Source organism: Neodiprion virginianus, chromosome 3 (genome assembly GCF_021901495.1).
Source record: "Neodiprion virginianus isolate iyNeoVirg1 chromosome 3, iyNeoVirg1.1, whole genome shotgun sequence".
Lineage (NCBI taxonomy): Eukaryota > Metazoa > Arthropoda > Insecta > Hymenoptera > Diprionidae > Neodiprion > Neodiprion virginianus.
The window spans coordinates 15,153,439-15,168,045 of NC_060879.1; the positions used below are offsets into that span (position 1 = coordinate 15,153,439).

The 14,607-nt window shown below is 38.6% G+C and overlaps 2 protein-coding genes across 2 annotated transcripts; both read left to right on the forward strand.

Annotated features, from left to right (window-relative positions):
* Positions 1 to 276: 276 nt before the first annotated feature.
* Positions 277 to 1,185, forward strand: LOC124299571 (uncharacterized). The gene has a single exon (XM_046752834.1). It carries the CDS (start codon positions 277 to 279, stop codon positions 1,183 to 1,185), a length of 909 nt encoding a protein of 302 aa, XP_046608790.1.
* Positions 1,186 to 3,423: 2,238 nt separating this feature from the next.
* Positions 3,424 to 4,497, forward strand: LOC124299572 (ATP-dependent DNA helicase PIF1-like). Its single transcript, XM_046752835.1, has one exon. The coding sequence runs from the start codon at positions 3,424 to 3,426 to the stop codon at positions 4,495 to 4,497; it is 1,074 nt and encodes a 357-aa protein (XP_046608791.1).
* Positions 4,498 to 14,607: the final 10,110 nt, after the last annotated feature.

Below are 14,607 nucleotides of genomic sequence, written 5' to 3' on the forward strand. Positions count from 1 at the left end.
GAGAATAACGGGCAGAGCGGTAGCAAAAATAATTCAGCAAGTCAAGGAGATAGATCGATACCAATAGAGAAGGAACACCAATTTTCAACCAACGAATGGAAGCTTAGATTGATGAAAAAAAGAAAAGCAAGCATAGAAGGAATTGAAGTGGATAGCAAGAGACAACGAGATAAAACGACAGACGGAAACGTGTGTCGACGACTTATAAGCAAGAATAACGTGTCGGAAATTCATGTTTGTGATGAAATATTAAGTGACAGTGATACGTTGAAATCGATGGAGAAGGAACTGTGTGTATTCAGCCAAACAATAGAAGATAACAGAGACAGGTTGGAATTAGACAGAAACAGAGAACGAGTGGAAGCAATGAACAGTGAATCAATCATTGCTGAGCATCGTTACAACGGGGATATTGAAAAAGGCACTTTTAAAACTGTAGAACAACTACACATGGGTGAAATGAACGTAAAATGTAAACATTGCAATGCAGAAAGGTTCAAATATGAAACAGGAATGGTGGCAAATAATTGCTGTCATGGAGGAAAAATAACATTACCACCATTAACGGAATATCCTGATGTACTTCAACGTCTGCGAGAAGGGAATGACGAAGCATCAAGACACTTCAGACAACATATACGATCATATAATGACGCGTTTGCGTTTGCATCATTTAATTGTACTGTGGCAGATATGGGGAATTCAGGACCATATGTGATGAAAATAATCGGGGATGTGAGTTACAAAATATCTACAAGTTTAGAGACCGCAAACAATAACCGACCGAGATATGGACAAATTTACATCTACGACGTACAAACTCAGCTAGCGCTGAGAGAAAATGATGCAAGAAGAGCAAATCTGTTAGAAATTATTGGTAGACTGATAATAGATATCAATCCTTATGCAGCAAATTTTAAAACAACGTACGAGCGATTTGTTAAGGGAGAAAGCCTGGTGAGATTAAACTTTATAGCACTCAAGGAAGACGATAGACGGCGGTACAATGCGCCAACTTGTGGTGAGCTAGCAGCTCTGATCGTTTCAGATGACGGGGCAGTATCTGAAAATATAGAAGTACAAGTATTTCCAAAACAAGACCGTGCAATTGGATATGTGCCGAGATATTCGCATCACGTTGATCCAATGACTTTTCCATTACTATTTCCGAGCGGTGATTCATGATGGAGCTATAATATGAAACACGTAGGAACAAACAAGAAAATCTCTCCTGTTCAATATTATGGACATCGATTGGCCTTACGTCGAGGCGAAGCACAGAATGAGTTGTTGCGGAGCGGACGATTGACACAACACTATGTGATTCACGCATATCTCACAATTGAATCGCAGCGTTTATTGTTTTTAAGAAATAATCAGAAGCAATTGCGTGTAGAATGTTACAAAGAAATGACTGATCACATATCAAATAGTGAAGCGAATACGTCGGATCGAACAAGACTTGGGAACCAAATGATTTTACCATCATCATTTTCCGGCAGCATGCGACATATGCAACAGCATTACCAAGATGCAATGGCAATAACAAGGAAAGTTGGACGATCGGATTTATTTATTACAATGACATGTAATCCTAAGTGGCCGGAAATATGTACGGTATTGAAAGATTTTCCTACAGGTACCACTGTAAATGACATTCCAACAATAGCTTGTCGAATATTCAACATGCGGCTACAACTGGCACTAAAGGAAATCGAAAGCGGTTCAGTGTTTGGAAAGATTGAAGGATACGTATACACAGTTGAATTTCAGAAAAGAGGCTTACCGCATGCTCACATACTATTTATCTTAAATAACAATGACAAACTTTTGACTCCAGAAGCAATTGACAGTTTTATATCTGCAGAAATACCAGACAAACGAATACATCACAACTATATCAATCTGTCACATCACACATGCTACACGGCCCCCACACATCCAAAATACCATGCTGGAATTCGGTAACGAAGTCATGCTCAAAGAAATTTCCGAAAGACTTAGTGGAAAATACTGATATAAGCGGTGGCGGTTTTCCAAAGTATCGCAGACGAAAAAATACAGACATAAATTATTACCGCAACCGCGTGGAAGGAAGAAATATCCAAGTAGACAACAGCATGGTTGTGCCTCACAATCCATACCTACTTGCAAAGTACGACTGCCACATGAACGTAGAATATTGTGCGTCAATAATGGCTATTAAATATGTCTTCAAGTACATCCACAAGGGACATGATCGTGCAAGAGTACAGATAACTGATTCAAACAGCGAGAGTGATGGTCAGCCAATAATCAACGAAATACAGGATTATGTAGATTCGCGTTACGTAGGACCGATGGAAGCATCTTGGCGTATACTAGAACTGCCAATGCATGGACGAAGTCATGCCGTCACACGCTTACCTGTACACCTACCGGGGCAGCAATACGCAACGTTTGAGGAAGGTAGAGAAGTCGAAGCCGCTACAAATGAAAAAAAGTGGAGAACCCATCTTATTGCATGGTTTGAATTGAACAGCATAGATGAAATGGCAAGAAATATAACTTACGCGAACACGCCAGATTACTATTCGTTTCAAGAAGCAACAAAAACGTGGAAAAAAAGAAAATATGCATGTCAAGTAGTTAGTAGATAATGACAAATGTTTCACCAAGGGATTCCGAAAGATTTCACCTCAAACTAATCCTTGGACATGCGACAAATGCAAGGAGTTTTATAGATTTACGCACTGTAAACGGGAAGGAATGGAATACATTTAGAGAGGCTGCAGTGGATATGGGTTTAACTGCGACAAATGACGAAGCTTTCAAAATATTCGACGAAGCTGTTTCAATACTTATGCCGAAACGGTTACGTCATTTTTTTGTGTGGTATTTAATCGGTGAAATGCCATCGAACGCGATAGATTTATGGAATACTTACAAGAAAGCACTATCTGAAGACTTCGTGGATCAGCATGAAAATAGAGCACTATGTGCAATTGAGCATCTTCTCAGAGCTGAGGCAAGATCATGTGCAGATTTTTACTTACCAATACCGGAGATAATTTTCGAAAATGAAGCGGAAGAAATAACAGTGGAAAATATAGAAACCTTCGCAAAGAAAGGCAATGAACTGGTGGAGCAATTAAACAACGATCAGAAAATAATTTATACACAAATTTTTGATAATATTATGTAAGACAAAAGTACTGATAGAAAACAAGAAAAATGCTTTTACATCGATGGATCAGGAGGAACAGGAAAAAATTTTTTATACAACGCGTTGTACTACATGTTGAAATCTGAAAAAAAAATGTTGCATGTGTTGCTTGGACAGGTATAGCAGCCATCTTACTACCATATGGCACAACCGCGCACAAAACATTTGGATTACCATTGACACTGCAAAAGGAAGGAACAATTTTCACAAATGCAACGATGAAGAAAAAAATACAAAGTATAGATGTATTTATATGGGATGAATGTTCGATGATACCGAAAATTGCTTTAGAATTGATCGACAGAACGTTAAAAGATATAATGGAAGACGCATCACCGTTTGGTGGGAAGACTATAATACTAGGTGGAGACTTCAGACAAGTTTTACCCATTGTGAAACGAGGAGGTAAACAACAAATAATAGAGGAAACAATTAAATACTCTACACTTTGGAGTATATTTGAAAAATTAAGCTTGAAAAAAAATATGCGAGCAAAGGAGGATGCCGCAAAGTTTTCAGAGTGGTTACTTAATATAGGTAATGGAGAAGTGGAGTTGTTTGTACCAGAGAAAGAAATACAAAGCAACAATTTAATAGACGATTTATATCCAAGAAATTTGCCACTTGATGAATTAACAAACAGAGCCATCTTAGCTCCATTGAATGTCGAAGTTAATCAGTTAAATACAGAGATACTACGCAGAATGGATGGCAATATATTCGAATCAAAAAGCATAGATTACGCAATATTACAAGGAATTGATACTGCAGATGCAGCACTTGACGAAGAAGCTACTCTGCGATATCCGATAGAGTATTTAAATGGATTAACGCCATCAGGTTTACCACCACACAATCTACAGCTGAAAGTCGGAGCAATTGTGATGTCATTGCGAAATTTATCAATATCAGATGGTTTATGCAATGGAACACGGTTAGTTGTAAGAGAAATTCACTCTAGAATTTTGATTGGTGAACTTCTAATCGGAGAGCGAAAAGGGCAAATAGTAGAAATACCAAGAATTAAATTAGATACGCGGGGAGACACAGATATGCCATTTATCCTCCATAGGCGACAGTTTCCAGTCAGGTTGGCATTTGCAATAACTATAAATAAATCACAAGGACAAAGTTTTGACCACGTGGGAATATTCATTGACCGACCAATCTTTGGACATGGTCAACTCTACGTTGCATTGTCACGATGCAGGTCGAAGAAAGGTATAAAAATTCAACTGAAAAAAAATGAAAATGCAATAAAGAACATTGTGTACAAGGAAATTATTGAATAAATACTGCATAATGTATATTCATCAAGGCCACAAACGAACAAATAAACATGGATGAACTTAAAAGAGAAATGCACAGGAGGTGATAGGAGTTCGAGAGGCCGAGGGGTTGACCCCCTCTACTAACTCCACCGGGACCTCATACGAAGAAGGAAAAAAAAGTACTGTATAGAGGAGAAAAGAAGCGAAAGTGAAAGAAAAAGGAGAAGAGAATACAAATGAAAGGAATACAGAATCAGCAACGAAAGGAAAACCAACAAGAATATAAAAATCACTGAAAAAATGGACAACAGAGAAAAGAGAAAGAAAAGCCAAGAGGAGCAAGAAGATGCAAAAATAGGTAGCAGCATAAAACGATAAAGAGGAAATAAAGCACAACGTATGGAAATTTAAACAATCGCGATTTGTAATTGGATGTTCAAATACATAAATCATTTCCACTGAGTATTTTCTTATTTTGTGATTATTCAGATGTAAATTCACACGTGTCGGTCATTTGGTGAAAAGCCGAAACGCATACAATGAAATAGAAACTTGTGAAAAAATAAAAGTTAGCCTATGAAATTAGGAAACAAATAGTAAGATTAGAAAAAAGATATAAAGATGTATTGACTGAGTTGAAGGTGAGAAAAAAATGTAAATTATCAGAAATAAAAAAATGATAAAAGTACAAATTTGTTGATGTAAAATTGCAAATATTTCTACGATATTCATACCATATTAAATTTCTAGATAAATAAAAGAAATATATAAGTACATATCTATTATACCTATACATGCAACAACAAAATTAATTACAAATAATTATATTCCGACATTTGACAGTTGAAATGAAACACCGTAGCTAATAAAAAGAAGCAAAAAATTTAAAGTGAAAAATGTTAAATAAATTTATTTAAAAAAACAAAGAATTGATATCAATTATTTGTACTTATAAACCAGACGCAGTAGACTCTATATCTCTATACGTAGATATACGTAAAAAAATCTGAAAATAATAACTATAGCAAAATAAGTCACCGGATGCAATTGGGGTTGCATGGCATCGGGAGTTTTGTACATGTGAGTGGATTCGTTTACGAAAATAATCTGAGCAGACCTACATAGGGAGCCAATAGCAATGTCGGGTTGATCGGAAACAACCGACTAGACAATACGTAAGGAAATAGTGAGGCGCGAAGCGCCGAACAACGAGGCGCGCAGCGCCGAGTGCCCGAGGCGCGTAGCGCCGAGATGGGGTTGGCGCGCGAAGCGCGCAGGGGCGAAGCCCCTAGTAACATGAAAAAAAACAACTTCATGATAGTCTTCCAATAATTCAGAACAACAACGATCGTCTTTAAGGCAGGTAGAGATGCAGCGTTGTAGCCTCGTCGCTCTCGTGCCACATGCCCAGCGCAGTTTCACAGTTCTGGATGACCGTCGTTGTATTTTATAGGTGAAACACTATTCTTTTCGCGTTTGTTATTCTAAAAAAAGCATCGCAATTAATTTCATCCTTGAAACTACAAATTTTTTTAGATTTTTTACGGCTGCTTATATGTGTGGGGGCCGAGTTCTATCGTGAAATTCTGGCAGAAGAGGATATTTTGTGAAATTCTTATGTTCCAATCAATGTGCACAAAAACTTTCGCATATGTGTCTATGAATTTTTTTTGTTAATTTTTTATCGTGAATGAAGCTCTTCCGTAAGCCCTCATTATGGCGGTGCATTGAAGGATGTTCATATTCCTATTATGTGTTGCACGGGTGATTCATTAAATAAATCGATTGTGCCAAGACGACCCGGCTGTCGTTGACTTCCAAGCCATAAAAAAAATTGGCAGCTTCTGAAAATTTGAAATTTGGAGTAGAAATTTTCTTTATATCACACAATCACTTTCTCAAGCTTGAAGCACAATTTAGACCATTGTGTCTATATTCCTACATAGTGTCTAAAAAGAGAAGGAAGGGCTGAGTTCCTGTTATGGTGACGACGGTGGCGGTGACGAATACTTTTTATAGTGTGAACAAAGGTACACAGTAAATAATTTTCATCACTCACCTGCAATTCCGAAAAGTGAAATCAATAACTGCAAGAACAATGCTTCATTTGCGTTAGGATGACGTTCGTTCGTGACGATGCTGAAATCAAAGTACAAGACACAAAAATTGCGTAACGAATTCACGCGACACGAACATTTTTTCGCATTGAAATTTCTGGTTCCTGTTCCATAAAACTGCTCCGTTGATTCGTGAAATTCGTGTGTCAATCACGCCTTTGTGGGTGGACTGTAAAGAATTCGATTCGTAAGAACAGTGTATCGAAAGCCGTTGACTCTGGAGTGACTTTGGTGCCTCTGGAGACCCTGCAAGTTGTTGCGTCCAAGAGTTACACCGATTTTTCTAGTTTTGAGGTGGTTTCCACCCCTCCGGGGTGTAGCAGTTGATTTGAGCGGATGATATTCGGGGAGCCTTTGATTCTAGAGTAATTTTGGCGCCCGTACGAACTCTGTAAGTTGTTGCGTCGAAGAGTTACACCGATTTTTCGAGTTTTGGGGTGGTTTCCACCCCTCGGGGGTGGAGCAGTCAATTCAAGCGGGTGATATTCCGGAAGCCTTTGATTCTAGAGTAATTTTAGCGCCCGTACAAACTCTGTAAGTTGTTGCGTCAAAGAGTTACACCGATTTTTCGAGTTTTGAGGTGGTTTCCACCTCTCGGGGGTGGAGCAGTTAATTCAAGCGGGTGATTTTCCGAGAGCTTTGATTCTAGAGTGATCTGGGCGCCAGTAGGAACTCTGTAAGTTATTGCGTCCAAGAGTTACACTGATTTTTAGAGTTTTGGGGTGGTTTCCACCCCTCGGGGGTGGAGCAGTTGATTCGAGCGGGTGGTTTTGCAGGAGCCTTCAATTCTTGAGTAATTTCGGTGCCAGTGAGAACTCTGTAAGTTATTGCGTTCAAGAGTTACACCGAGTTTTGTGGTGATTTCAACCCTTCGCGGGTGGAGCAGTTGATTCGAGCGGATGCTTTTCCGGGAGCCTTTAACTCTAGAGTAATTTTGGCGCCAGTACGAACTCTGTAAGTTGTTGCGTCCAAGAGTTACACCGATTTTTAGAGCTTTGGGGTGGTTTCCACCCCTCAGGGGTGGAGCCGTTGATTCGAGCGGGTGGTTTCCAGGAGCCTTTGATTCTATAGTCATTTTGAGGCCAGTACGAACTCTGTGAGTTGTTGCGTCCAAGAGTTACTCCGATTTTTCGAGATTTATGGTGGTTTCCACCCCTCGGGGGTGGAGCAGTTGATTCGAGGGGGTGGTTTCTCAGGAGCCTTCAATTTTAGAGTAATTTCGGTGCCAGTAAGAACTCTGTAAGTTGTTACGTCTGAGAGTTACACCGAGTTTTTGAGTTTTGTGGTGGTTTCCACCCTTCGGGGGTGGAGCAGTTAATTCGAGCGGATCATATTCCGGGAGCCTTTAATTAGCCTTTAATTATGACCTTTACACTTTTTTGAAATTTGACCTTGTTCCCGTTTTTTTTTAAAGTCTGGTTTATCTCGAGCTGGCACGGCCACAGATTTTTTTTAAAAAACGCCGAGCAATTAATTTAAAGATGAGGAATTCCAAGAGTCTTCAATTAGCCTTTAATTATGACCCTAACACTTTTCCGAAATTTCACCTGTTTTCCGTTTTTTCGGTATGGCGGTTCCAGGTTTATGTCGAGCTGGCACCGCCACAGGTTTATTTTCAAAAACGCGGAGCATTTAATTCGAAAATAGAGCATTTAATTAGCCTTTAATTAGCCTTCAATTATTCCAGAGGAGATTTTCCGATTTTCGAATGTGGCGGTTCTAGCTTGATATGGCTATATCGGTGTTTATTCCAAGATTCGACCAGAGGTCCAACGATATCTATTGAAATTTGATCATTAGGTTTTTCAGTAAAAGTTTCATAAAGAATAGCGGGTGATTTCATTTGGATCCTTTCTTTCTTATACATCTGCCACGTGAGGCATGCCTAGATAAAGGTATTGATATCATTCTCCAGACGTGACCATACAGCCATTTCTTTTACTCGGTCAATCGTTTTTTCTTGGCCGAAGTGTCCATTGATGTCGTTGTGAGCGCTGGCTATGATTTCTCTCTGTTGCTGTTTGTTAGGCACATCTTTTCCTGTCAAGCAAAATGATGTGTCTGCACCTGAGTCCTGACGTATCCTCTTGAGATCTTCGATGATAGAATTAGTTTCTTCTCTGATGATTTTCTTAGGGTCAATCCAGAAGTATATCTTTTCGTACCTTTTCAGGTGAATGTAGTTTCTGATCTTCTAATGTCTAACAGTCTGATTCTTTGGTATAATCAGGGTGTTGTCAGAGGCATCCTTTTCTTCAAAGGTAATCTTTACCCATTTGCCGTCCTCCCCTTTTCGATTTCGGTTGGGAACGAGTTTGATGTGAGATTTTGTTCTGCCTGTTGTGAGTGACAATCTCTCGATGTCAATGTGGCGTGCGGCAATATGGTGGACCCACTTGGGATTCCTATCAATGGGTGTAATTTCGTATAGTCCCTTTTCCAAATCGGTGAGTTTTCCAAACATCTCTTCCTTTGTGTAAAAGACTCTAGATAACTCATCCGCTACTACGTTACTTTTTCCCGAAACATGTTCTTTCAGGAATAAGTATTCCTACAATCTTAATCTCCAACGCAACAGGCGTTGACTGGGGTCTACGCAATTTTTCAGCCATAAGAGTGCACGATGATCAGTGCGGATGATGAAAGGTTTATCCGGTATATTGAGCAAACATACTCTTAGTCTCTTGACGGCCCATACAACAGCAAGCATCTCCTTCTCTGTCGTGCTGTAATTCTTTTCCGCATCATTTAAGGATCGAGATAAGAAATATTTAGGGTGGCCGTCTTGAGATAGTACAGCTCCAATTCCATCGTTCGACGCGTCGATGGTTACGACGTATTGTTTAGCTGGGTCTAATCTTACAAGTATCGGTGGCGTAATCAACTTTTCTTTCAGGGTTTTGGAGGCTTCTTGGCAGGCTGCTGACCAATCCCATGGGGTGTCCTTCCTTGTCAACCTTATTAATGGTTTCGCTAACATTGAATAGTTTTGTATAAGTTGAGAATATACCTTCATTCCACATCCATAGAGAACGCACTTATACATATAAGTAGGTATGTATGAGTGCATGTGTGTGAGTCGTGAGCTGCTGCCATGCTGTGTATAGGTCATGTGTAACGAGTGCGCATGTCTCTCTATCAGTTGTCTGTGTTCTCGTGTATAGCGCGGTTACTTGTTAAACCACGCTCTCTAACAAGAACATAAGAGGCATGTAAGGCATGCTTTTCATTAAATAAAGTTTATTGAACAATAAAACAAATCTTCACCCACTTACTACCCTTTACATCAACATGGTAGCAGAGCGTTTCGGTTTTTATCCGAAAGAAAGTTTTCGTCGAAGAAAACACGTGGGTAGGTAAGTGAGGGTATGGGAAAAACTTTAGAGCGCAAAAAGTTCAAAGTTGAAAGTAAGGTAAAAATACTGGAAAAATCTGAAAAAGTAAATAGTGACAATGCGGAAAAATAAAGAAAAGTGAAGAATCAATGTGTTTTTGTGCTCGATGCGAGTGGATTAAGTGAGTCCCATGTTTGTTGGTGCTAGAGCACGTTGTAGAGTATCATCGCTAAATTAAGTAAAAGTAGAAAAAATCGATGAATAACAGAAAATAAGTTACTAAAAAGAGTCAGTTAACGAAAAATTGATTGAAATTAGGTTGAAATTAACGTGATGCATACGGATTTTGAAAAAAAGTCACATGCTTTCGGAGTAAAGTGCATAGAGAGCACGTGGTGAAAAACTTTGAGGTTAAACACAGATAGCATGTACGGTATAAATGGCCAGAATTATAAATACACTAAAATGGGCCAATAAAAGTGATATAAACGACGAAGAAGAATATTCGATGAGTACAGATACTAGAAAAGTTGATACTAAAAGTGAAAATATACACAGTGATGTAAAATAACAAAACACAAGCGGAAATATAGAAAACAAAGAACAAGTTAAAGCAAGCACGAGTACGGACAGTAACACTAGTGTTAAAGTAAAAAGTGAACTAAACGAGACAAAAGTAATGTCTGAAAACATGAAGTTAGACGATTTTCGGATTCCGATTTTTAACGGTTGCGACTATAGTGCATGGAAATTTAGGCTGTTACTTTTACTAGAGTACAAAGAATGCAAGAATCCAGCAATACGTGAGAGAGACAACACGAAAGAGAAAGAAGATGACTGGAAAAAGCTTGATTTGAAAAGTAGAACAATTTTAGTTAGTTCCGTTTCGAACAAGCAGTTGGAATATCTAAGTGAATGCACTACAGCACTAGAGATGATGAATAGGTTAGATAGCCTGTACTCTAGTCAATCAACACAGTTACAGATATTAAGAAGAAACGCATTAGACGACATGCGTCTAAAGAATTACAACAATGTGGAAGAGTTTTTTATCGAGTTCGAGAAAGCTTGCAATGAATTTAAAAAGGCGGGTGGTACTCTATCAGATATAGAAAAATTAGATATATCTTAAAAGCACTGCCAACCAGTTATGCGTATATTGGCGATTTTATTGACTTAGTTCCACAAGCACAAAAAACTGTTGAACTTGTCAAGTCAAAGATTATGGAAAAAAGTATGACCACACACAAAAGCGAGGAGAGGAGCAGCACAAACGCTTTTAGTGCGAAAACTAATGCAAAATGCTATAAATGTGAAAAGCCCGGCCATTTTTCGAAGAAGTGTTGGAGTGATCAACACCAAAATCAACGAGATTATCCAAAGGAGCGCCAAGGATCATCGAAAGGACGCAATCCCAGGAGAGGACAACGAGGTCGTGGCAGAGGTCAGTATCGAGGAGGTCGACAAGGACAACAATCTTCGAGCAACGAGCAGCAGGATTCAGCGCACAGTTCCTGTTCTGTGAAAGTGAAAGTAAATAACGCGAGTGAGAATGAAAATAGTGGAGAAAATGAGAGTGATGAAGTTCAGTGGTTACTCGATAGTGGTTGCACGGATCATGTTGTTAACGATCCAAATTTGTTTGTAAACTGAGTAAATTTAAAAAACCCTATTGATGTTGGTCTCCCAGATAGTAAAATGCTCAAAGCAACGAAATTTGGTAATATGAAATTAATGTTTAAACTGTACAAGAGAGTGGTAATAATGAATTAAAGAACGTATTCTATGTAAGAGATATAAAAGAAAATTTACTAAGCATGTCAAAAATTACGAAAAATAACAAAATGATTACGCATGAGAGTTACGTGAAAGTGTATAATGAGAGTAGTTGCTATATGACAGTTCTGGATCATACAATGGCGCGCTCCACCCTAGATCCCCCCTAGCTCACCCCTCGACCATCGGCCCACACACACACACACACACACACACAAATACGAAAGAAAAAAAAATAAATGGAATAAATAAAATAAATAAAATGAATTGAATAAATAAAATAGATGAAATAAATCAAATGAATTTAATAAATCAGATAAACAAAATATATAAAATAAATAAACAAAATAAATAGAATAAATAGAATGAGTCGAATGAATGAAATAAATAAAATGAATAAAATTAGTAAAAAGAATGAAATGGATAAAATTGAAAAGTGAAATTATTAGAATGCATGAAATGAATAAAATAAATAAGATAAATAATATGATTGAAATAAGCAAAATAAATAAAATAAATATGATGAATGAAATGAATGAAAGGAATGAAACAAATACATGAATAGACAGAAAGAGGGAGAGAGGGAAAGGAAGGCAATGATGCTGAATACTGAAAAATTGGGACAAATCGGAAAACTTCATTATCATACTAATCAAATGTGATAATCATTACGGAAATTAAATCGGCATTCGCAGTATCCTAAGAGGATTGGTGTAGTACTATATATGATCTATAAAACACACAAAGGCAGAAACTCGTTGAAGTCTTCGGGTTTGCGAATGAACACCTTTTTTCACCACTCACTTTGTCAAACACTTGTTGCTGCACGAGAGATTTTTCAAAATGATGGAGAAGTTTCAAACAGCTATTTTCTCAAGAGATCGCTACCTGCTTTTTTGATGATCAATTTTTTCCCATCAGATGCTCCACGCTCATATGGTTGGCGGTGTGCAAGCTCGTACTTGTTCGCTATGAAGAGTCATAAACCCCAAAACTGTATGTGCACAAAGCATCCGGTCAAGAGTCGACAAGACAAGATTTTTCTTACGCCAAACACTGCTCGCTACCTGCTTTTCGTTGACCGATTTTTCCCATCACATGCCCCACGCTTATTAGGGTTGGGGTGTGCACGCTCAGACTTGTTCGTCGTGAAATTTTTTCATTCTTTGATGGCTGCGGTGGTCCACCACTGCAGACCTCCACCCAGTCACCACTGCGCGCTGCCCCCACTACTTGCTTTTTCGTTGACCGATTTTTTTCCCCATCACATGACCCAACGGTGATTGGGGGTGTGCAAGTTTTTGATTTTTGCTTGGCCACATGAACAGCCATATTGATCAATTTCACAACCTCTTCCCACTCACAATCCTGGATCGGTAAACACACCGGCTTGCAACCCGATGCATGCACATTTTTTACACGGAAACTGTGAATCGTGTAAGAATTACAATAAGATAGTCGATTATACAAAATATCTCCACATTCTATTCCCTTATGCATACAGGTGTAACATATCATCATAAATAATAATAATAACAGTGATAATAATAATAACAACAACGACAACAACAACAACAACAACAACAACAATAGTAATAATTAAATCTCCGTACACGCATAGATAACGATCTGGCAAAAATACCGAGTCAATCGAATAATACAAGACGAGCACAAAATAAAAATCAAGACGTGGAAATGCGAACAACAAACGGTATTACGGATAGCACAAACGTTTTAGAAAATCAAAACACCATTGAAAATTCCTCAGAAGAATCCCCAAACAAGAAGATCACGACACAACATCGAACCAAGTTTTACCAACGTTATGTAACCAAGATATACGACGCTATACTTGGAAAAATTCACAGCTGAACCTGAAAATAATCTATAACTAACTTACAAGTTATTTGGAGAGGAAATGAGTTTTGATTCGTAGACACAAGCAAAAATGATACATAACGGGTCGATATGTAACCCTTTGTTTTTATTTTGAGACATTTCAAAAAAGAGGCATTGGAGGAGATGTTTAGTAATTCGGGTGGTAAACCGCCCACAATGCCTCCGGCACGTGCCACACCGGGTGATCCCAATCCTCGAAAGGGCAGCGTTGCCCTACCACCCATCGATCAACCATCTGATGCCGAAGAAGTCTATGAAATCGTCACCCTGCCATCAGAAGTCGTCAACTAGCCCTCGAAAATATATAATTTCGCTTCGAATTTCCGCCCCACCTTGGCGGCGTTTCTTGAAATCCTTCATACTGACCCACCCTGGGGACTCTAGAGTCCTCAGCAGATACTGTAAACAAGAATAAACAACAAAATTTGAATCAAAATGCTACACAATCACTTCGAATAAAAAGAGCAAAAACCATGCGCCGCAGAACTCTATCATAAACAATGAACAGTAAATCAAAATGAAGAATTCCTAAAACTTGAATACTTTTTCATTGCACATATGAACACAAATAATTAAACGATTTGAGAACTCCTAAACATGTTACGAAAAAACATTCATAATGAGCAAGATGATGAAACTTGGGACTTACGGAAATCTTCTCTAATTCGAGAAACATTTTCTTCTTCTTTTCTAACTATGTACTTTTATAACTCGTCAACTCAGTGAAGCTTGAAAAATGGATACGATTTTTCACGCAGCAACGCGATCTTAGTTTCTTTGCCTCGGCTTCACGGACACTTTCTGTACGCGAAGATAGTCTTCCCTGCCTATATCATCCGTAGCTCTAACCCGACCTAACCCAGCAGAGTCAAAGCTAACCTGACCTAAGACCGTAGGACTTGACCAAACGTAACCTAACTTGACCCAAGACACTACAACCCAACCTAATGTAACCTTTTTTTTTTTTTTTTTTTTTTTTTTGCCGAAGATCTACCGCCGAGTTG